We start from the raw sequence: 23704 nt of genomic DNA on the forward strand, positions 1-23704 counted from the left end.
AGTAAAATTTTTGCTAAGTCTGAAAGCTTTGCTTGGAAAAGCAAGAAATGTTGTTTGTAGACGTTTGGCAGAAATGTGAAATATATGCTTCTAGGTGGAGAAGTCGAGCTCATTTAGCACGTCAGAAGTTTAGTGTGCCCATAATGTCTCTCCAAGCTTTATCAGATTTCAGCTAATTGGCTGAAAATAGGTAAATAAATGCTCTGCATACACACAGCTATGCAGCTGACTGTGGCTGCCCAGCTACAACAAATGGGAGCAACAAAGGCTTCATGGATTGGTCTCCTGTTAGCTGTGTTGGCTTGTTTTAGCCATTTTATTATTACTTCTTGTAGGAATGCAGTAATTTCTAGCCACTGGCATAGAAACACAGATCCCACTGCTGGCTCACTGTTTGAAACTGGAGCTCTAAATTCACATGGTGTGAGAACAGAACTGGTCCAAGAGGTGCAGGGTTTCAGTGAACCATAGCTCAGATTGCTCAAACCTGTGCTGTAACACACCTGGCTTCCTGATGGCTTGCTGCAAGACCTGACATTTGGAGCAGGCTGCCCCTAGTGAGACTGGAAAGGTGGCAGGAAAGGGAACTGGAGTTCTAAGACTAATCCTGTGCTCCCACTGACACAGTTATGGGCAGTGGCTTCCACTTTGTCCACTGCAGGTCGCTATGAAATCAGATTCAGGTTTTTCACTCAACAACTCATGCAGCTGGCACAAGTAATGTGGAAACACAGTACTGGTTATTTAGATCTAGGCAAATACAGAATGGCTTCAGGTTATTTTAAATGTTGCTTTTTTCTCCCAAGTGCAGTTCCTAGTACTTTATACCTATTTGTCTACTCCCTCTCTTCTACCATTTGCATCAATATCCAATTATCAGCTGCTTTTGCTGGCAGACTCTAACCCTGCTTAAAAATTGTCTTCATCAAGGGAGGACTACTGTTTCAAGGAGATTCAATTCACAGTGTCAAGCACCAGCAAAGAAGATTTAAAGCCAGGGGAAGTGACTGATTTAGGGAAGCAAATCAAAAGCCCCAGAACCATAAGTCTGACTGTAATGAGGTGCTTTTATTTCTGACTTCTTTTTCAGGGGATGTGAAATGTTTTGGAGAGGATTGTTACGCACTGGCTTTTGGCGTCCCAGCAGCACTGATGGTGTTGGCGCTTGGTGAGTGGAAACAATAATGCTTGTAATAGAAGTTACCATTTTGAGTCCATGGATAGATGAGAAAATGCACAAATTCACTAATTCTGCAAGGGGAAATGCAAGGGTTCAAGGTCATCCAACAATTCCACAGTTTAGAACAGCAAGAAAAATCAGTAGTTCACTGATAGTGGACAGACCATGGTTTTACTGCAATACTTTACCATGATACTGTTAAGGGGGTGGTCTGGTGGATGCTTCGCTCTAATGCAAAGAGAGGCATCAAAATGATTCTCCTCGTGGCTTGCAGCTTTGCCTATGAGCAGGCTTGGCCTTTGAACTGCAATCTGAGCAGTCCTCAGAATCCCCCAGCTTATAAAAGAGAAGCTTAACATGCTGCTTCTAACCTTTCCACGGGCTCTTTGCAGCTCTGGGCCACCTTTAATGTCTCAGACTTTTGCTGCTGAATCAGTGTGCCACGGGAATTGCAGAAGGAGCTGAACGAGATGTTACTTTGTTCTGAGCTGTCTCACTTTGCTTGGCTGAAGTAATTCCCACATTTACAGTGACAACTTATTATGCTGCGATAAAAAGTCCTGATTGTCCAACTGTCAGGAGGCAGCCACAATCCCCCTGCTTCCTAAAACTTGCATCTTAGCCCCATTAATGTACTTGTCAAGATTTCTTCTTCAACCCTTACAAAATACTCAGCAGTCTCAACATTCTTACTGTTACTCCTTGATAGCCTGTACAGAGGACACCCCATTAGCTTTAGTTTCACATCTTCAAGATGCTGAGGAGAGCAGTCCCCTTATTAAGCTGCATTTGTGAGGTTTTGGCTTCTCATTCATATTGTTAGCTTCACTGAGAGACCAAGGAATTGTGTGATTTCACCACAGCATCTGTGATTTGAAAAGCTCATCCCTCAGAGAATGTGAATGTTGCTGTCTCCACTCAAATTTCCATCAGGGAGAAGAGTCAGTAAACTGAAGAAATGTCATCAGGCCACAGCTAACATTACATCAATTATTTTCAAAAAAGTGCATGGTCACAGGCCTGAGAAGCTTCAGTTTCCCCCCGTGGCCCATTCCTATCAGTTTAAGGCAGCACAGGCTCCTCTGTGCACCATTGTGTGATGAATGTTTCTAGCAGAGTAGTAGTTGCCCAGGAGAAAACGAACGTGTAAATATTGCAGTTTCCATGAAGGCATCAATCGAAATGTGTTTTTAGCTAGTGTCCTGCTGCCAGATTCCATGGCCTGCCCAGCAAAGCAGCTCTGTGTTCTTTTGTAACATGCTAAAATGCTCTGGGAAATGATATATTTGACTATGTGAGCAGCATGCAGAACTGGATGAAATAACCGTTTTGTCCCTAACTAGCCCTCTCCCCATGATGATGGAGACCAAGGATAGATTAAGAGGCATAATGAAATTCTTAAAGAGAAAGATTTTCTGCACTGCTTCTGTTTCTGACTGATGAGGTAGATTGATGCTATTTAATTCCAAATGTCAAACCTAATTCAGGAACCTCAGCTCCCAAAGTAGTCAGTGGCATTGCCAGAGGGTGTTTCGGCAAACCTAATGAATCACCTTTTAGGGGCACCAACAGCTTCACAGGGAGATGCTAAAAATTAGATAGTGCAGCTACCCCTCTGGGTGACTTTGTACAAGTGCAAAGTCCAACTCATCTAAACTGACCTCAGATGTCTCTCAGAGGTCTGCACGTCTAACCTGGATGCTAAAAGTCTTCATAGTTAGAAAAGAACAAAGGTGAGTTCCCTGCGGAGTTCCAGGCCTTCTGTATTGCGATAGAAGTACCTACTATTCTTCACTGGCTGCAGACTGACCAGACAATTGGGTTAGTTTGAGAAGTTGGTTGATTTATTATATGGATTGCATGCCTTAGCTTTTATTGTGCTTCTCCTTGATAGTGTCTTTGGAATTGTAATGTGCTCAGAGGCTCTCACAGAGCAGGATAAATGATACATAATCAGGTAGCTCCATCTCTGACAGGATTTTGAAGTCTCGATCTGATATTCTTTGTGCTTTGAGGAAGGAAATCAAGACAAAACAGTATCTTAAATTGTATAACCCTTTGTGGAAATCATAAGTAGAGATAATTTCTGTTAACACCTGTATGTGATGCAGTGACCTTCGTGGCAGTTGCTTTGAAATGTGTGTGAGATGCAAGAACAGAGAGCCCATGTTGTATCTGGATTAATCCTCACACTCTTGCAATGAGTAAGGGCTGATTTCCAACATCAGGTGCAGCAATTCAGTGTGGATTGTATTTTAAGTTTAGTCTACACAAAGCACAGATGGAGTGAATTTTCAAAGTTTTATTCCCAGCATGAATCAGATGTGGAGGTTCCTGTTGTTCCAGAGCAGCATGAGAAGATGATGGTGACTTCCTAGGGGTCACACTGCGTCTTGTAGGATGTTGCATTTTCTTCCATCTGAAGGCATTAAAGGATTCCTGTATATTCATTTAGTTAAAAGTGCAATCCTGTAAGCCCCAAGGGCAGAGCATTTGTGTTAAATACGGGGGTGGGGGATCCTTCCCAGAAGCCAGTGCAGGATTGAGATTCAGCCATGTGAATTCCCATTTGGATTATAATATTTTTTCAGTTGTGTTCATTGCTGGAAGTGGACTGTACAGAAAAACACCACCACAAGGGACCGTCTTACTGGAAGTGTGCAAATGCATCGGTGTAAGTGTGTGCCATTCTCTTTTTCATGCATCACTCTGAGGTTGCAGGACAGGAAAGTGCAAAGGCAAAGGGGAGGTGACTTTTGGAGTTCTGTATGCTGCTTCTGGATATCTTGCTGATGAGCTGAAAGGAATGAGAAACATATTTAGGTTCTAGTTTATTCTTTCAGCATTTGAATTGTCTCTCCTTAGCTCCATGAACTGTTCAGTTGACCTCAGTAGAACCACTTGTGGCAGATGCTGGTGGAGACTGAACTGAAAGGAAAATTCAGAAACTCAGAGTATCAGATATATGACTCCATTTTTTCAGCTAAATAATTTACTGAAGTTTATCAGTTCAGCAGACAGTAATAGCACACATTCGTATTATGCACATTCAGCATGTTCATGTAAATGCAAGAGACACCCGCTGAAGTTGCATTAGAGCCTTATCAATTGTTTTTCATAGTGTGTGAGCTGAATACAGTATATGAAAAAATACTGTCTTATTATTAGGTGGATAATGATGTTTCTATTTCAGGAAGCTGTTGCTAACAGCAGATGTTTTCTTTTTATCTAGGTCAACCCTAGTGCCAGATTTACCTTGGGGAAACAGGCGAGGTCTTAAAGACAGGATTTCTAAGTGAGGTCTGCCTTTTGCCAGGGTGGCTGTGTTCAGTGTGTCCACTGACTGGAACACACAGCGTAAACAGGCTAGGAGTTGGACTTTGATGATCCTTGTGGGTCCCTTCCAACTGAGGATATTCTATGATTCATTTCCACATCATACCTTTAATCAACCAGTGTCACAGAAACTTCCCTGCAGAGAATTCATCATAAAGCATCCAATCTGAGATTTTGGAAATATTCAGCAAAACCCCCTGCAGTTTTCTGGCACTGCTTACGTTTGGGATGGGGAAGGCAGCCTTGAATTGGGAATGTGACAAGGGCAGGTACGGCACAAGTGAGTTACTCACCTGTTTTTCTCCCTAGTTTGCTATTAAAAACCGGCTGAAAAACCGCTCCCGTGAGATTCCAAAGAGGAATCACTGGCTGGACTGGGCATCAGAAAAATACTCGGTAAGTAATGGTCTAACTGGCAGGTTTGGAGGGGGAAGGGGGCAGATGGGCAGACAGTAAGACTGACTCTGGGCACACGTTTTCCTGTCCCTTCCCACATCTGTACTCTCCTGACCCTCAATGGACAGTTTAGGTGCTGCATTGAATTGTAGAAGAGCAAGCATGTCCCATATTACGAATAAGTGCAATGAAGAACTGCCATGCAGACAGAAATAGGAGTTATCATGCTTTATGGCTTGAATCACCTGTTGGCTTTACACCCCCACCTTACCTTTTTGCCTATTCCCTTTTTAGAAACAGCTGATTGGGGAAGTTAAAATGGTGACACGTGTTCTCTTCCTCTTCATACCGCTGCCAATGTTCTGGGCCCTGTTTGATCAGCAGGTACAGTACAGTGTGTAGAGGTCTGCCTGCCAGCCTGGGTTTGCACCTCTGTCCTTCCAGGGTAACAGCAAAGCATCTTGGGGACACAGAGGGCCATGCTCCTACCAGGTGTCTGGGCCTTCCACCATCACTGCTGGCCATCCCTTCACAGTCCTGCCAGGTGTCTGGCAGAGGAGGGTGAGAAGGGAGAATGTGCCCTGCCTACTGACAGGTGTTACAGGGGAGGGAAGGAATAGATGGGAAATAAGACCCCCAGTGCTGTCATCTTCTCTGTCCCCATGTTTTCTAGTCCCACAGGACATTTTGAAGGCTTCACAGCTGTCTGTTTTCTCCTTAGGGATCCAGGTGGACTTTGCAAGCCACAAAAATGAATGCTGATTTTGTAAGTACTTGATGTCACCAGGGCTGGTAAGACTAGTAGTAACATCACTTCTCTTGCTTTTTAACTGGAGCCTTGCAGTACTAAGAGCGTCTGCTTGGTGAATCTGGGTGAGTTTCACTTTTGGTGATTGGAAGCAAGAGGCTCTGTGCAGCCATGTTCGGTTCATCACAGCTTGTCTGTGCAAGGAGCAAGGGCTGGGGACCCATCAGCAGGTCAGGAGGGCTGACCTTCAGGCAGCCAGTCACTCTGTGGCCTAGAGCAGGTGGCATTTTCAGCCTGCTGCCCCCACTGGAGACAGAGAAGTCACACAGCCCTTTTAAGGTGTGACTAGAGCTGATGTAGTTGTGTATTTCTGCTTTGGCTTACTTGGTGATACATTAATGAAGCCTCTCAAAATCAGAAGGTTTCTTGGGTATAGGCTAGGGATGCAATGAGGAGTAATTAGTTAGTTGCCATATAGTTCTTCAAAGGTGTGAATGGCAAAAGGTACAGGCTGCAGTCACAGATAAATGTAGATCAGCTGTGTGCCCAAAGATGCCACCATACAGGGCTGGTTTTAAGACATATATGTTTTAACAGGCAATCTAGATCTTACCTCTGAATGCCCACATCAGAATCTGGGATTGTAAATGACCATTTTCCAGTTTATAATTGACTTAAAGCCCCAAATTTGGGACCTTCTAGGTCACTCCTGTTAAAAATTGGGCTCTCAACATGTGATACTCATTAGGCTTAATTAGTTCAAATGAGGCGTGAAAAAGACTACACCTTGGATAACATTTATTGACCTCAGAAAGACAACACAATGTAAGTCCATGCAGTCTTCATGATGTATTTCTAAAACCTTTTATTTCTACTGTTTTGCTCACATGCAGTTAGTGATCCATCAGCAAGGAGAGATAAGAATCACCAAATGTTACTATTGTGACCCAAACTCTCCTGGGTGGAGAAGGACATATTCAGGGCTTTTTTTGTCACACCAACTTGGATAGTTTTTTTGGCTTTTGTTTCAGTCTCATCCACTCTTCCCTCATGAGTTGTCCCAGCTCAAGAAGATGAGAATTAACTTCAACATTGGGGTGATCCCACCCTTAGGCTTGTTGGAGTTCATGTTTGTAATACTCTATGACCTTCTGTTCTGCAGACAAAAGGCTCAGCTAGGAAGTCTGGAGTCAAACAGGGAATGATTTAGTGTCAGATGAAATACTTCCAGGCTTGTTTCCTAATGGCACATTTCTATAGTAGGCACAAAGTAGCAGGAGGGGGTATTTGCCTGATATTTTTAATTGACTCCATTGCTGTGACCAGCAGTTTCCACTCTCCCAGGAGGCAGCTGCGGGCAGAGACAGGCAGCCATTCTAAGCTAAGCTGAGGACAGGCCTGGTAGACAGGAGACGAACCCCCACAGCACTTTCTTGGAAAGATATTATTTCCTTTCTAATTTCTTTCCTCCCCTCCCCCTACCTCTCCTTCTCTTCATCTTAATTTCAAATGAAGAGCATTTTGTGGAGTTCAGACAAACCAGTCCCTCCCTGGAGACAGGTCATCTGTCCCTTTTGGGGTCTGGTATCCTTTTGTCCTTCTGTGCTCAAATCAAGAAGTCCCAGCTGACCAAAGCCTGTTAGGTGCAGATGGAAGGAGGAAAGAGGTGTTCGTGCAGCCCATTGGCTGCACATTGTTATCCTTTCTGGGGCTTGGGAGAAATGCCCACAGAGCTCACAGGGTCCTGAAGCTTGGGAGCGCTCACTTGTAGGATTTAGGCTTTTCCCATTATAAAAACGGGAGGAAGGAAGCTCTAAGCCCACATCCCAGCTTGGACACTAACACGCCCATTCTTCTCCACTCGCCTAGTTCATGGCTCAGCCAGTCTGAAAGATGGGCCTCAGTACCTGTCATGGATTGTGTCACAAATGCCAAATATCAAGGATTGAGTGTAGCTTCCTTCTGCAAAATGATCTTAATAAACACTGTGTCCTTAGATGACAAGTGTCAAGAGCACAATATCAGCTGCTAAAGACAACATAAAGCATTTGAGGAAGCACCTTGGCTGCTAGGGCCTCTACAGGACCAGTTCCTTATTTGCCATAGGCACTGATTTATTATAGTGTTTATGAATCATTTGCAATATCTTTTTGTTTCAGGGAATATATGTCCTTCAGCCTGACCAAATGCAGGTAAAAGATATTACAGGGTAGGAAATAACCCTTAGAATGTATTTTATTTTTCTCTTTCATTTTTATTTTTCTCATGAGACCAGTGGCCTTTCTCTGCTCCTTTTGAAGGCAGTAGCAGTGCTCCTGCTGGTTGCTGTGGTGTGGACTTTACCTTATTGTTCTCTAGCTGCTTTTAGGTTTAGCCTTGGGGTTCAGAAGACCCCAAGGATGTCCTAACACAGAGGTTGAATCCTGCAGAATAGTGCAGAGGTGTAGGAAAACCTCTGCCATCATAATAGTTCTTGAACTAGTGCTGACTTGTGGAGGATACAACCTGCATCTCCTTCTAACAGGCCCCTGTGCTGGGATGAGCGTTGTTCCTGAAACATGTTGCTTCCTCCCCTTCTGCAAGGCAGATGAAAATGTGAAAGCTCCAAGATGGTGCTGTGTTGTCACAGTTGATTACAATTCCTACGCTGAACAGCTCTGGAGAAATTCAAAGCTGTTCTGTTCCCTGAAATCTTCCTTCGGAACTGAAACAACATTTCCCTCTGCTTGTTCTCCGTCACTCTCTATTTTCTTGCGCTGCCACTGCTGGCAGGCAGACAAGCTGTGCCCCTCCCAGGAGAAATTTTGTTCCTGGGGGATTACCAAGATGTGTGGAAGTGCGAGATATTGCCAATCTCACAGAACAGTGCCTGTTCCTTTGGGATTTTGCTGGAGTCCCAAGATGTTTCCATTGTTGCTGATTTGTTGTTAGGTCCCACCACAGCACCGAAGGTCACCTGTCTCTATCGTCGGTGGGGTTTGTACTCTTTAAAAACATCATGCTTCAGTTCTCTCTCCAGGGAAACTGGGCCAATGATGCTTGCTTACCTGTTAGAGGGGAGGATATGAACAAAATGTATTCATGCCTGTGAAAACTAAATAGCAGAAGCTGTTAAGTGCAAACTATGATTATATTTTAAAAGGAGGTTTTTAAGTGTTTGTCCATGTCCTTTCTGTAATGGAATTATTTCTGGAGGACATTGCTTTATGGGTTTAATTACTGAAAGTTGCTTTCTAGTCACTAACCTCCCATTCTTTTGTATTGCAGTTCTTAAATCCACTTCTTATTCTTGTCTTCATCCCAATTTTTGACCTTGGGCTCTACCCCCTGATAGACATGTGCAAATTTAATTTCACGTAAGTACTTGGAGACAATGCAGGTGCCTCAGTGCTTTTTCTTTTGCAGCAAGTGTGCAGAATAGCTTTTAAGAAGGAGAAACACAAATTTCCATTCACCCTTCCCAGTACTTGATTATACTTCAGCCCCAAGAGGCACCATCACCCTCTTCCATAGATCCTGGAAATTCCAGAGGGGAAAGCTCTGTGATTTTGGATTCTGCTCTGTACAGATTTTCCCCAAAAGCTGTTATGAATAGTCTCACTTTGAATTTGTTCAACATGTTCTTCATCTTATTTCCTGTATCGTGCCTAAATAATTCCCTCCCTGAAAGGTTCATGTGGGCCAAATTCCTGATCCCATGTGGACTACATGTGGTATTGTGAAAGCAGATTCCATACTAAGATCTGAATCAGTGAGTGCATAAGGGGATTTTGTATGACCCAAACACTTTATCCCTAGTCTGTGTTAGCAACAAATGCAGTGTAATAGAAGCAGACCTCCAGGTTGTTTCTGAGACCCACTTTGTGCATTTTGGGTGATATTACTTCTGTGTCCCTCTATTCTGCCTCTGTGCACTGACACCCTGTAGCACTGGGAGTATGTTTGTGAGCATTCATGGAGTGCCTTTGCCAGTGCAGTTTCAGCTGAAAGGAACCAAGTTTCCATGCTCCAGCACCGCTTCTCCCTGCGAACCACAGTGTGGGAAGGGATGATGAGTGGGGAGATGGGCTTAAAAAGCATGTTCCTAGTCCAAACTAAAATGCTGGACAGGCAAATCCACATAAAATGAGGATGGAAGGAGCCTCAGAAGTCTACCCCTTCACCCTGCTGATCCTTTCCCATCATGCTGAATTACTTGCACCTAAAGACCATATCCAAGACAATGTCTAGTCCAGCAGCGGTGCCTTTTGGAGGACACAGCCCAGAGGCTGTGCTTCTCCTCGTTGCCTCAGTGTGAGCCCACGGCCCGGACTGTGCCCTGACTTGACAGAAAACTTTCTGCCTGGAGACCAATTCACAGAGTAGTTCACTCAGCAGCACAAACTCAAGCACCGATCAGGACTGAACACCAGGACTGAAGACCATTACAAAGAGTGGAGACCACTGAATTTACAACCAGATTTGTTTCAAATCTCTGCAATTCAATACTTAGGTTGGACATGCTGTTCTGGACCTGTTTTATTCTGCTTTTTATCAGATTGTCTCATGTAACTCTGGTACAGTTGTACTAGTTTTGCCTTGAGTTTAGAAGCAAGCTCATTATTTTCTAGAAATGTAAATGTATTGGCATGAGAAATAACCCAGAATGATGCCCCAGATGGTCAGAAACATTGATGACACAAACTACACATTTTTCTGCTCCACGTTCCCACTGCTAAGTAGCATGCTACTTTTCTTTTGCCTTTCCCAAAAGGGACTTGAAGATACATCATTTCTAGTGCTCCTTCCAGTATTACAGATTAACATAATGCCATGAGCTATTCCCACTAGAAGAGCTGGGAAAAAGATAATATGAAACTTGCAAGGAAAGAGCTTTTTTCATGGCGTATCAGTTTTAATTGGCCTCAGTGCTGGCCTCATACAGAATAATAAGATAGTTTTAAGTTAAATGATTGGCAATTTAAACAGCCTGTCATCCCCAGTGCCACCTGTTGGACAGTTTATTACATGGTTTTGGCACATATTTGGCTCTGAGGAATGGTATTCTATAGTTTAAATTACTTTTTTTCCTTAATGTACCTCTTTCATTTGCTCCATAGACCTATTAGAAAAATGGCAACAGGTATGATCCTTGCAGGGCTGGCGTTTGGACTTGCAGCTATTATAGAAATCAAAATAAATGTAAGTAAAGCACAAGGGATTCCTCAGAAATACTTTCCTTCCCTGGAGTGTTTTTATTGATATCTGTTAGATAATCCTTTTAACCATTGTGTTCCTTGATCATAATTTGTAATGTTTTCTTTACAATTGAGCATACCAATCCAGTTGCTAATGATAATTCTTACCTTGTCTACTTTTCCCTCTCTTTTTCTCTGTCTCTATGTCTTTCTTTCTAGTCTTGCAGTTTTGCTGTGCTGGTCATCTGTATTGGTCTATATTCTAGATTTCCATCGTCAAAGTGCTTGACAGACACCTAGTTAATGCTAGTGATTAATTCCCAAAAGGTAGTCCGTTCTCTCTCCTATTTCTTGCTGTACCTTGCCTATATTTTTCTGTTTGGGGTCTTTGTGTGTGTGTGTGTGTGTGTGTGTGTGGTGGTTTTGGTTTTTTAATTTAATTACTTTGCTACTTTAGGGTGGGGATGTGTTTTTTTACAAGCCAAATTGTTTCTCCAGTGAGGCAGGTGAATGCAGTCAGAGGCATTAGGGACTGCTGGGCATTCCCAGATAGGATGGCAGCAAATCTCTTGTAAATTCCATGTTAGCTCCTGCAGATTTGCTGTTTGTTTCTGGCCCAAGACCAGCATTGTGCAGACTCTGGCTGACCTTTGTCTCGTGGAAGTTACTATAGGATTAATTTTTAAAGCTTTCATGTATGCTTAAAATGTTCTGTTAGAGTGGCTGGCACACAGCCAGATTAACATCTGCTGGTTCCTCAGGTGAATCCACTAACGAGTCTCCCACTGAAATGAGACTTTGTGGGTTCGGGTCTTTTTTCTGATCTTTTTATGTGAACAAAGAAATGCTCTCATTGCCACCAGCAGCAGCTCTGGCTGAGCACTGAAATTTGCTCTGGCTGTGGGTGACTCCTCTGGGCAGAGGCAAGGTGAGTTAGAGGTTCTCCCCTGCCTGTGAATGAAAATTTTATCCTGAAGGCTAAAATTTTACCCTATAACCTCTAGAGGATAAGATGGTGCACCTTCACTTGAATGTGGGTTGCAGAAGCAAAAAGCCACAGTAATGGAATTTGCTGTAACATTAACAGGCCTGTTGGCAGCATGTGGATACAGGGAAATCAGCTCTCTCTATCTTCTATGGTGGTGTGTGTCCCCACCGAGTTAGGTTCAAAATGTACTGCCTGCAATACCCAAAATATCAGATACGATAGAGAAAAAATGAATAGCTCTGCAGTATTGCTGGCAGCTACTTGAAAATAAAGTGAGAAGAAAACAGGACTTTAAAAAAAAAATTAGCTCTGCAGGTAGTACAAGACTGACACTGATTGATGTACTCTTTCTAGGAAATGATTCCTGACAGAAGGAGATACCTCTGTGCTGGAGGCATCATCTTCTCTTTCTCAGAAAACAGGGAATAAGATCTATACAGTCAGCATTTAGATAGCATGGTGTCAAGTAATGCAAAAGCACCAATTACAGGCATGGAACTGGACTGGGATTTTCAAATTGCTTAGCTTCTGGTCTGATTCTTTTCCCAGTCACTGACTGCAACAGGAAATAATTATTCTGGTCACTGCTTCTGAAAGCTCAGCACAAATTTTTCGTTCTGATATGGCAGTTGGTTAAATCCAGGCACTAGGGAGCTGTATAATGAAAGCTGTGACATTGTTCTACCTGCTCAGTAGGTGTGTAGTTGGTATGCTTAGGGATGTGAAGAGAATTTTTGGGAGGAGTGATAGGTTGGCCATTCAGCTACTATGAGGAAACCTCCCTAAATAAGATTTATGTTCAGTTTTCGCTGAGTGCAACTTCTGATGAGGAAGGGATGGAAAAGTGTCATTACAGAGAGGAAGACTTTTATGGCTAAAAATGAAGAGATATTAAAGTGCTAATAAAGCATACAGATAGCACTTAAAGCCTTTTACTTTAATTAGGAAACCGATATGCCTCGACTTGTCCCAGAAGAAAGTTTAATTCGGGTCCTGAATTTGGCAAAGAACCCTGTTCAAGTTACAATCCAGGACAAGGACTTATTTCAGCAGCCTGTGGAGGCTTTTCAGGTAAACATATATTTGGGGCTGGAAGGCCTGACTTGCATCCCATTGAAGAAAGGATGGGCTTTTTTTTTTTTAAGGCATTTTCTAATAAAGCCAGTGGATGCAAAAGCTTGTTCTCCTCCATTGCCTTAGAAGTGTATGGGAATAGCTTTACAAATGGAACATATTATCTCTGTTATATGAGACAGAAATTGAACACTCGGACACATATTTCTGTGGCAAAGGGAACACCTTACATTTACCTGTAATTAGGAACAAAGGGTAACAGGGTTACAGACTCCTTTGAAGAGAGGATAATGTTGCACTTAGTGGGAAAAGACAGATCCTTTCTCATCTGAAGAAAGTGTAACCAAGTTTGTTTTCTTCCACAGAACCCAGCTGAGTACTCAAAATTAATATTGAATGGGGAGCAACAGAGCCTTCGCTTCGCCCTGCAACATCAAGGATTGACTCTTGCTTTTAACTACACCATGAAGGAAAAATCAGTATACAGCTTAATTGTTTTTGAGGCAGAAGGAAGCCTATCAAGCCGCTTAGTGAGTGTGGGAGTGAAGTGTAAATACAGTATTAATTCAATAGCTGTGATGCTACAATGGGGTAATAGGCTCATTAATTCATTTGCTCAGTTGCAATGTCTGTCTGATTGCTCTCAGATGCTCTAAACCTGACTTCTTAGCTAGCGGCACTGGATCTGTACACACTTCTACTGGTTGATTAATAGAGGCGTTGTGGCATCTGAGAGTTTCTGGGCACACTTTAATCCATTGAATGCTGCAGTGGGAGAGCAGAGTCATGCCTGCTAGGCAGCAGAGCTTGAGAAAGCTGGGGAAACAGAGAGCCAGAGATTTCCCCCCAAAGATGGTTTTATAAAGCAAAGATGTTAAAGAGGCTCTAGGGCTGGCCCTGGAATAACAGCATCAGAGAAATGATTCCTGGTTTAGTTATTGCAAGTGTTTAGTGAAAATGCACAGAAGGCCCATTTGTTTTGCTGAACAGAATAAATGATTAAGCTCATTTCAGGCTCTGCAGCAGAGCCGTCTGCATTTGGACTTTTGTATATTGCTGCAACAATCAGAGAAGGGCATATTGGGATGTATAGGGCAGATTCTGATGTCTTTTATGTGTAGCTGTGTCCTAAGAAGCTCCTTTGAAATGAATGGTGTTATTGCACACTGTGGCAGGTGTGTAAATGCCATCAGAATCTCTCCTCATGCTAAAATATCCATTCTCTTTGCAGTTTCTCAGCCTCCTACATTTCAGGGTTGCCACATGAAACATTCAATATTGTATAGTAGAAATCACATAACTGTTTTTAAAAATGAGTTTTGAGAATTTATTTTGTCATAACATTAAGGTTTTTTGCTGCCTTTATGGTTTGGAGCCTACAGCTCATTATCACACAATGTTGTTAAGTTTCCCTGTGACCTCAATGACTGAGTGCTGTTGCCTTAAGAAATGGATACTTGTACAGTGATTTTCATACAGTCCTTAAGAAGCAAAAGCCTGTGACAGGCTGACGCAAAGCAATGTCTGAGCCTGAGTATATCTATGCTGCCCTAGCTATGCAGCCTGTGCTTAAATTAGTGCCCACCGTGGCGTGGGCAGGCTCCCATGTGCTGGGAAACAGCCGTGCTGTTGGGGGATGCTATTGACCTGCCATTCACAGCTGTAGATAAGGGGGATGTGGAAGACAGCATGGTAAATGATACTCATTTTTTTAGCATTGCAACACAAGGAAGGCAATGCCAGTATCACTGCTGTGTTGCTGGGCTTGCCCTGGAGTAACCTCCCACACTGCTGGGTTTGGCCCACTCACTCAGGTGGGATTGCTTTCCTGGAAGGATCCAATCTGAAATTGGTTTCTTCTCCTTTGTGGGCTGTTGAGTAGGCAGGAAATGAATTTGAGAGCTCTTGGGATCATCAATGAAAACGAGTTATAATTTGGCTGGCCTATCTGCAATGAATTAAAGTGTTCATCCCCATGTGTCTCCCATGGAAAAAAAAATGATGTTGCTGTTTATTATTTATTACTCTGGCATTTGTTATTCACTGTGGCTATTTATTATTTAGGGCATATGTTATTTGTGGGTAGCATATCACACTAGGTACACTAGACGTTTTATAGATACAATGAAATTCTGGATCCTTGGGCTCAGAAGCTCAGGGTTTAGCATCAGGGAAAAAGTGTGGAGAAAGAGCCAGAAAATTTTTAGAGAAAGCCAGTTTCTGAAGGTAGAATCAGTCTCTTTTGGCTTGCCAGAGTTCCATCTGTGGGCAGCGCAAATTGAAATTGCCCTGCCAGCTTAAATGGACAAGGCACAATTTTGGATTTCTGCCAGCCAAGAGCCTTGCTTTGTATTCTTTTTGTGTGACATACAACCTTTAGGGCAGGGCTGTGTCTTTACTGTGTTTTTTCAGCATTGTACACCAAAAAGGCTTTCTTTGAAGGAATGTTGACCATGTTAACTACTAAGTTGCTGCTCTAGCTTTGATCTCCAGGAGAGACATGCTCACTCCCCAGTGTGCCCATCCAGGTGACCATTTCAGGGATTTGTCTGCAGAGACTGTGAGCACAAACAAGGTCGGTGCATCATGGTCTCTCCTCCTCTCTTCTGGCACCATACAGCAGTTTAATCTCTTGAGTATTCAGGGTCAGGGAAAATATGAGTGGTACATGATGATCAGGATAGTAACCTAGCAGTTCCTCTTGGCTTTAGACGTCTGTGAAGTCTATGAATGTGACAAGAATCAGAGTCTGAGAGTTGGACAGTTTCAGATTTTGTAGGAGTAAGGCACTCAAGTTTACTTGTAACTAATCACTGAAAGATGGTAATGTGGATAATGCTCTCTTGCTATCTCCAGATCAAGACAAATACTTTTTGGAGGGTGTTACATGCCTCAATAGAAGGGTGACTAGCTGAAACTGTAGCCTTTGTTACAGAGGAGATGAGAAGAAAAGCTATGATCTCATCTTGGTGGAGATGAAATTTTGCCACTGGCTTCATTGTATCAGGACTTCCCATCTGTGGCCTGACATAAAGCTTATATATGAGAGTACAGTCGAGTTCCACAGGCTTTGCAGCAGATGTGTAACTCCACAGCACTAGTGTTTTCTGCCCCACGTTGTTGAAAGGCAGCATTAATAAATATGTTTGTTTTTTTTTCTTCCCCTCTTTAGATTACAGACTTGGAAGCAAAGCCAGAAAATGGTTTGGCAGCTGTTAGGTAGGAATGAATTTTTTTGAGGATTTGGAGGTGGTCGGGAGAGGGAAAGTGCTTTTGTCTAATGCAAACTGTCTGTAACATAACCCAGATGTTCTCGGGTTGGAATCTAGTCCACACTTCTCATGCAAGACTCGTGTGTCAGCTGCGGAGGCTTGACAGTGTCACCTCCCACACATGCTATGCAGAGCTGAGCATTATTTCTGCTTACTGCCTAGGATAGTCTGGGCTGAGATGGCAACATGAAAGATCTCCTCCCTTGGAAAAGTGGCAAATTCATCTCCCTTTGTCCCACCTCTTTGGGAAAGAAAGAGAAGAAGCAGTTTGAATAGGAGCTGTTGCCATGTCCTCTGCAAATTGGCCAACTCATGATGTTCTCACTCAACCTTATGCCCAAATGCCTACTAAATTGGATACAGCAACAGTTTTACATCCTTGTAAACAGTTCGGCTGGGCACTGGGCTCTGCTCAAGCAGCTAGTCTACTTTCCTAATTTGAGCTAGTCCATGTAGTCCATGAACACTCCTGTGCTGGTTTGTGCCAGCTGCTGACGTGTAGAAAAAGCAAATTTGGAAAAAAAAAATCCTTGTGCACTGTCTGGAGGATTTGGGCAAGCTAAAATTAAAAAGAAACCCAAAACCACAGCAAAAGACCCAAAAAACCCCCACCACAAAAGTAAAACTATGAAACAACCAAATAAAACAAACCTCAAGACCCATGTCTAACACCCTTATCTGAAAGCCTATGTTGACAAAGCAGGACAGCAGTACCTCTTCATAGCCCTGTGCTTGTGAAGGCTTCTACTGAGTAAACACTACTTGATTAATACCTGCAGTCAGGAATGTTTTACATTTTCTTGTGGACATTTTTGACAAAATTCCCAAACTTTCCCTTTACAAATTGCTAAAGAGGAGGAAGAAACTATTTTTCCACTGAAAAGTTTTTCCATTAAGCACTTGACTGTCTTCAGGGGATTACACCCCCATTTTAGGAACTGAAAACCAAAATATTTTAAAACATAGATCAAATAAAAAGCATTTGGTTTTTGCCAACAATTTTTGAGTTGTCAAAAGGAAACTGTCTTTTATGTATTTAAAAAAAAACCATGTAAGCACTGGATTTAAAAAAAAAAAACAAAAAAACAAAACACCAAACCAAAACATTCCCATGTAAGTTTTTGTTTTGATGAAAATATCTTACTGTGCTAGAAAACTCTTTCCCACTGGTAGAAACTCATTGTCAGCATGGTGCACATGCTCATCAGGATACACAACTTCATAGTTTCCTGTGGTGGGCTGAGGCTCTGTCCTCTCAAACAGCCACAGAGCAATCACCATAGAATGGTTTTGGTTGGAAGAGACCTTAAAGATCATCTCATTCAAACTGCCCTGCTGTGGGAAGAGACACTTTCCACTAGACCAGTTGCTCAAAGCCCCATCCAACCTGGCCTTGGACACTTCCAGGGATGGGGCAGCCCCAGCTTCTCTGGGCAGCCTGTGCCAGGCCCTCACCACCCTCATAATGAAGAGATCTTATATAAATTAAGCCTACCTTCTTTCAGTTTAGAGCCATTGCCCCTTGTTCTGTCACTCCATGCCCTTGTAAAAAGTCCCTCTCTAGCTCTCTTGTAGCCCCTTGAGGTACTGGAAGGTGCTGTAAGGTCTCCCTGGAGCTCTCTCTTCTCCAGGCTGAACAGCCTCAACTCTCACTGCCTGTATTCATTGTAGAGGTGCTCCAGGCCTCTGATCATCTTCGTAGCTTCCTTTGGATTTGCTGCAATCTTTGAAGGTCTCTGAGAAGGGATTGCACCTTCTAACCCACAAAAAGGGAGTTCTAACCCACAAAAAATGAGGATCACTTTCCACAGGAGATAGAGTAAAATTACACAGCAGGGAAACTTATATTGAAAAACTGGGCAATGAATTTGGCAAATATTTTGGTAATTTGCAGAAGAGAATGTCATAACCTTATGGAATTACTTGTACACTTTGGGAGAGGGAGCGAACTTCTAATGTGTCTGCTATAATGTTTCTCCTGCATTGTCTGACAGCTCAGTGAAATATGATTTCTTTGCAGATTCATTAATGGTTTGAGCCAAGATGTCAACCTCACCATTGATAACAGGAAGTTCATTGCTGTTCAGAAAAACTACAGCCCTTCTGAGTACTCGCTGCTGGAGAGGGACATGTAAGTTTCCCTTGCTGTGCTGAAGGTCCTTGCTGAGGCCTTTCCCTGGATTCTTTGAGGCTTTTTTCAGGCTAATAGCAAAACCTTCATTGCTATTGTCTTGGCATTTGGTTGTGGGGGCAGATGTTTGTAAAAAGCAGAACTACCAGCTCTATGCAGAGCAGGTGCTCCAGGCCACTTGTGTGCGTGCAGAGGCTTTTATTCACATTATGTGGGGACATGGAGGGAAGAGACTGGTCATTCCTGTGCATCTGTCAGCAGAGTAGGGTGGAATATGGTGAGGTCCCCTCTGCCATTTGGGTCCTGCTTTATTTTGATACTCTCTCAGGCACAGGTTCTTAGTGTTAGGGTGCTCTCACGGAAAGGCCAATTCATATTCCACGCTACAGAGTGTTGGTATGTGGGCTGGTAACATCAAGTAGCATTACATGGCTTTGCAGGCTGAGCTTGTTAGGGGCTCCATATGGCCTTGGTTTGGCAGCATTGGAGTTGGCTCTTGTAGGGTATTTCTAGCATTTCTAGTGTTTCAAAACAAGCTTCATGGCTTTTCTCTGCATCAACTCCATCCAAAATATTTATTGCTGCAATTTAGTAGGATGCAGCAGCCATTGTGGCAATGCTGCTGAGCCTCTGTGCCATCTCACACATCCAAAATCAGAAGAACAAATATGAAGGCTAATTTGCTTCATTGAAAGGAAACAAAGTGGCTTCTGGGTGCACATCTGATTTCCTACAGACTGCTTGTCTGGCCCACAGTTCCTGAGGGAATGGAGCAAAGTTGGGAAGAAAAATAAACCTGAGGGGAAGAAAAATAAAATAAATCAGTACTAAGAAGAAGCAGAAACCATTTAGAAATGTTAGCAATAGCCCAGATCATTAGGTGAACTGCAGTCAGTGCCTAAGTGTTTCTGGAAGGAAAAGTTGGCAAGAACTCTAGTGATCATCTGACATAAATGTTGCTGCATCTTTACGTCTTGCATCCTTCCTGCTCCATTTTAGGGGCACATTTGATAGCTCTGCTCTGTGTTCTTTGTGGAACTAACTGGGAAATACTGTTCTTTATCCTTTTATCTAGATATAATAATGGAAAAATCATAACTGAAACTGAAGAGTTCCCCCTGGAGCTGGGGCTGCTTGACTTTGGCGCCTCCTACACCATTGTGATAACTAACGTAAGTGTTCCTGTGATGGTAACATGCTCCTGTTCTAGTCTCTGGCAGGGCTTTTGCTCTTATGCTGGTGGCTCTCACTTGCTTTCTCCACTCTGAGACCTGGGCAGTAGCCACCTGAAAGCAGTCCATTATGCAAGGGCTAGTGAAAGGTTTTGGCACCTACGTAAGCAAGATGGGTGTGTATTCATTCCACCTTACACTGTGATCATGTCAGATCTCATGGGTTGAAAATTAAAATCTCTTCCTTGATAGAAATCCTCCATGGAAAATCATATAATCTCTGGTTTGTGCTGGTCTCACGCCATCCTTGAGCAGTTAACGTTGACCCAGCACACTGCAAAGAGCTGTTACCATCTGCCAAGAGCTGACTGCTTTTTCTCTTTAAAGTACTGTACCTGGTGGTACCTCACACCTGAAAAACTGCAGAAACAGTCTGCCCTATCCCCCTATTTAACTTACTGAACTAAAGGCTGATTTTCCAAGATTTGTAGATTATGCATAGGGGGAAGAGGGACAAAGTACTGGGGGAGGAGGTTGGTGACATTCTACATCTGTGTTTCCTCCTCTTGCTGTCCGTACAGCTCATTTGGAGCCTAGTGTAAAGTCAAGGCATGGTTTTCTGAACAGCCTAGCCCTGATGGGGTGTGAGCACTGCTGAGAGGGTGGATTCCTTTCCCTGCCTGCCAGCCTCTTTGACACGCTGCTTCAACCTGGTCCAGCTGGTTGGAGCCACAGAGATGAACGTGCTCAGCTTAGTTCCCATTTTAACCTTTCCACTGCACAGGCACACAGACAAACCAGGTCTGACAGGACACACTGCTAAGCTGCCCTCTGAGACTTTGACTACTGTGTTGTGATGAGCAGAGCAAAGTGCTGTCAGCTACTCCCTGGCAGTAGCATCTCCCTGTTGGGCAATTAATGGGAGCTGTTCATGTCTGCAGAGTCCAAATACGTAGGGGGAAAAATATAGCCATGAAGCACCTGGCAGTTCTTTTTTCTAATTCCAGTAGCTGGAGTGGGATGTAGGGCCCTGGAGGGAACAACCAGATGCTGCCATCTGTGAGTACAGAGATTTATGTACATAAAACACACACACACTTGAAGTGATGTTGGCCAGACCCTTCTTCTATGGCTGCAAGCCTCTTTCACCAGATGACAAACTAAGCAGAGAAATTGCATGAAAAATATTAAGAAAATTGCCCCAGAGCCTGTGGTAACACAACTGAGTCAGGGCCAGCTGAGGCAGATGTGTCCCACATCACTGTGGCCAAGGATTCCTGTTTGCGATCCCATCCGCAAAACCTGCTGCCATGGCTGCTCAGGGTGGCTCTGTGCCTCAGCCCCTCAGCCCTTCTGAACCCTGTGCTAGTAATTTAATCTTTTTAACCCTCTCTCTCAGTGGTTTCTGCCTTCTGTAGAGAGTTGGTTTGCTCCAGGCCAAGATCACTTTTAATTATTGCAGTGATTTGTACTGAGCCTTGCTCCTCTGCCAAAGTGCCATATAGAAGAACTAAGAATACAATATATTAGTCTGCTAATGTAGCTGAACTATGATACTTAAATCATGGGGATGCTGCCTTCTACCCAGCCTTCCACAGTGTGCAGTTATAGTGTGGGGCATTGTGACATCTCTTTATGGGCTAAAGAGCAATGCACAGCCCTCCTCTCACCCCTTTTAGCCTGCAAAAATACAGTCTCTTGATTTGCCTCCTACCAATGATTGGTGATTAAGTACATCTCCTAAACATCCCTCGTATTTTCCCAAGTACTCTCCTTAAACACAGGGCTTTCTGCCTGAAGTAATTTCAGCCTAGTGTTTTTCTGGCTACTAGTCAAATCTCTTTCTGCCTCTGAGTCTCTGTGCTTCAGAGGCAGTATTAATTACACCTGGGAAAGCAAACAAAAATAATTAGGAACACAACTACCATATCTATCTGAACACATCTGATATGGAGCAGGCTTTGCTATTCTTGGCACTCCTGAGCTGAATTTGTTTGGGTGTCACTGTTATCGTAGGGAAGTTGTACAGAGCTGATAAAATGGAAGCAGTGACCACATGCTTGCAGTGAGTACTTGTCCTGTCATCCTTTTCTGGCCTTGGGGGCAGCAGTGGGTCACAGGCTCTGCAGAAGTACCACACAGGCTTTTCCCAGCCCAACTACAGAAGGCAACTTGTTGGTTTACAATAACTCAGGGAATTCTTGTGGCACATGAATGAGTTGGAATGCTTCCATCCTGCTCCCTCTGCCTTGTGCACCAGGAGTCAGCCCATTCCCAACAGGCTTGGAAATGGCAGGGGTCAGACCCATAGTTTTGCTGCAAAGGCAGAGCTTTGCTTCCACCTTTGCTTAAAATGTTGTTTTGGTAAATTCACTGTTGTCCAGGCTAAGAAAGATCTGCTCTTTCAGCAGCTAATCAATGTGCCTTTATTTTTCCTGCTAGATTTCTGGAGGTGCTGTTCAGACATGGAAGTCAGAAGACATCAAAGCCAACAATGTCCATATGGCTTGGCAGTTGCCACAGTACTTATTAATATCTGCTGGGGAGGTGATGTTCTCCATTACAGGCCTGGCCTTCTCCTATTCTCAGGTATTCCACTTAATGATAAGGGGCTTACAATTAGACAAGTATTTATTTCTGCAACTGTCATTGACTCGTCATATGTCCTTTGACGTGACACTTACTAATGATGTTATCTGTGCTTCAGCTGAAAGTGGGATTATAACACATCCTGCTGGGTGCCCTCAAGCTAAATTAATTCATACTCTGAAGATACCTGTTCTTAATGATATTTGGAAAACTCCTTATCTGGTAATCCTGAGAACATGGAACAGAACAAGATAGAAGTTTCTTTTAATGTGAAAGCTCTGAATACTGTAGTGTCAGGGTTTACTTCCAGTGAAATATTTTGTGATATGTATTTTTCAGTGATAAAAAGTCAAAGGTATCTCAAGGACTACAGGGTGGTATGGGAGCTTGGAGTCTGCTTTAAACTGAGAGATTGAGGGGGTCTAAACCCACATGAGTCAGTAACAAGGGAGCAAAGGGTAAAAAGTGTGCAAGGGATGATTTGATTGCTGTCTGGGGAGGTTTATGGGAAGAGAGGACTGAGACAATACAAGATCAAAAAGTTGAAGCTACTCAAATTTATCCTTGGAGTAAAGTGCAAATGTTTATTAATAAGGATGATTAATACAGTGGGATGATCTATAATGGGATGTGAATAATTTGTTATCAGCAGGAAGTTTAACATCAAGATCCAGTCTCTTTTGCAAAAGCGTACAGCCACATGGCACCAGACTCCGAGCTGCAGGGCTTGTGTGGCTCCTTGGACTTCCTGATCATACCATTTCAGATGATGCAGGTTGGGGATGACCAGGATTCAGCTCTGCAACAACAGCATCATCTCCTGCTTCTTCATGTGTCCTCCTGTCCATGTTTTGAAAGCTCCTTGTATGCAGCTGTTGAAATTAACCACAGAGATTAAGCACTCTGCACAGAGGAAATCCCACCATCTCCTCCCAGGCTGAGCCCAGTGACACCTGCACTGGGCAGGACATCACAGGGTAAACCAGGGCTGAAGGGCACAGTATGACACTCACTGATCAGGCCCTTCTCTTTTCAGTCTCCAGCCAGCATGAAGTCGGTGCTGCAGGCAGGCTGGCTGCTCACGGTGGCTGTGGGGAATACCTTTGTGCTCATTGTTGCCGAAGCTGCACCAATGGCACAGGTATGGTTTGGCTCATAAAACTGAGGTTAATGCTTTAAAACAGGCTTCTGGTGCTTCTGGACGCCTGTGTCCTGGAGGCTCAGCTTCCCTGTGCAGCCCTCAGCTCCTGCAGCTGATGGATGGCAGCCCCCCCTGAGCTGCCTCCCAGCCCGTGCTCTGCGTGCCCCTCAGCAGTGTTGCCCTGGGGAGCAGTGGCCCTCCCTGAGCCTGCCAGTGGCAGTAAATAACAGTGACCTGCACTGTTGCTGAAGCTCAGCTCTAGGCAAGCTGGCTGGATTTGAACCTGGAGCCTGGACACGATGCCAGCCATACGTTGAGTTACTTACCAGGAACAACTAGACCAGTGGGCAGTCAGCCTCCTCCAGGGTCTTGCTTGGGAGTCCTTCCAGGCCAGCTGCCTGTGGCACCCCTGAGATGTCAGGATTATGTGGGGAGGTTGTGTTGCAGAGGTAGTTTAATTCAGTCTATCAGGCTTCTGGGATGATGTCATGAAGGCGTGA

The 23704-nt window shown here is 43.7% G+C and overlaps 1 protein-coding gene across 9 annotated transcripts in view; it reads left to right on the forward strand.

The window, feature by feature from the left end:
- SLC15A2 (solute carrier family 15 member 2) overlaps window positions 1-23704 on the forward strand; it is a 74940-nt gene that overhangs the window by 37879 nt on the left and 13357 nt on the right. For 8 of the 9 annotated variants that reach the window (XM_027678981.1, XM_027678980.1, XM_027678988.1 and 5 more), the window contains 15 exons: window positions 1091-1168; window positions 3772-3854; window positions 4826-4912; window positions 5207-5296; window positions 5634-5678; window positions 7820-7852; window positions 8928-9016; window positions 10760-10841; window positions 12771-12896; window positions 13265-13429; window positions 16072-16118; window positions 18192-18302; window positions 19378-19474; window positions 21917-22063; window positions 23100-23204. In XM_027678981.1, coding sequence (XP_027534782.1) covers window positions 1091-1168; window positions 3772-3854; window positions 4826-4912; window positions 5207-5296; window positions 5634-5678; window positions 7820-7852; window positions 8928-9016; window positions 10760-10841; window positions 12771-12896; window positions 13265-13429; window positions 16072-16118; window positions 18192-18302; window positions 19378-19474; window positions 21917-22063; window positions 23100-23204 — 1385 coding nt within the window. The remainder of the gene's footprint in view (window positions 1-1090; window positions 1169-3771; window positions 3855-4825; window positions 4913-5206; window positions 5297-5633; window positions 5679-7819; window positions 7853-8927; window positions 9017-10759; window positions 10842-12770; window positions 12897-13264; window positions 13430-16071; window positions 16119-18191; window positions 18303-19377; window positions 19475-21916; window positions 22064-23099; window positions 23205-23704) is intronic. The other variant, XM_027678985.1, reaches the window with a different exon arrangement.

This window comes from Neopelma chrysocephalum, unplaced genomic scaffold (genome assembly GCF_003984885.1).
Source record: "Neopelma chrysocephalum unplaced genomic scaffold, ASM398488v2 Primary Assembly neopelma1_44, whole genome shotgun sequence".
NCBI classification, from domain to species: domain Eukaryota; kingdom Metazoa; phylum Chordata; class Aves; order Passeriformes; family Pipridae; genus Neopelma; species Neopelma chrysocephalum.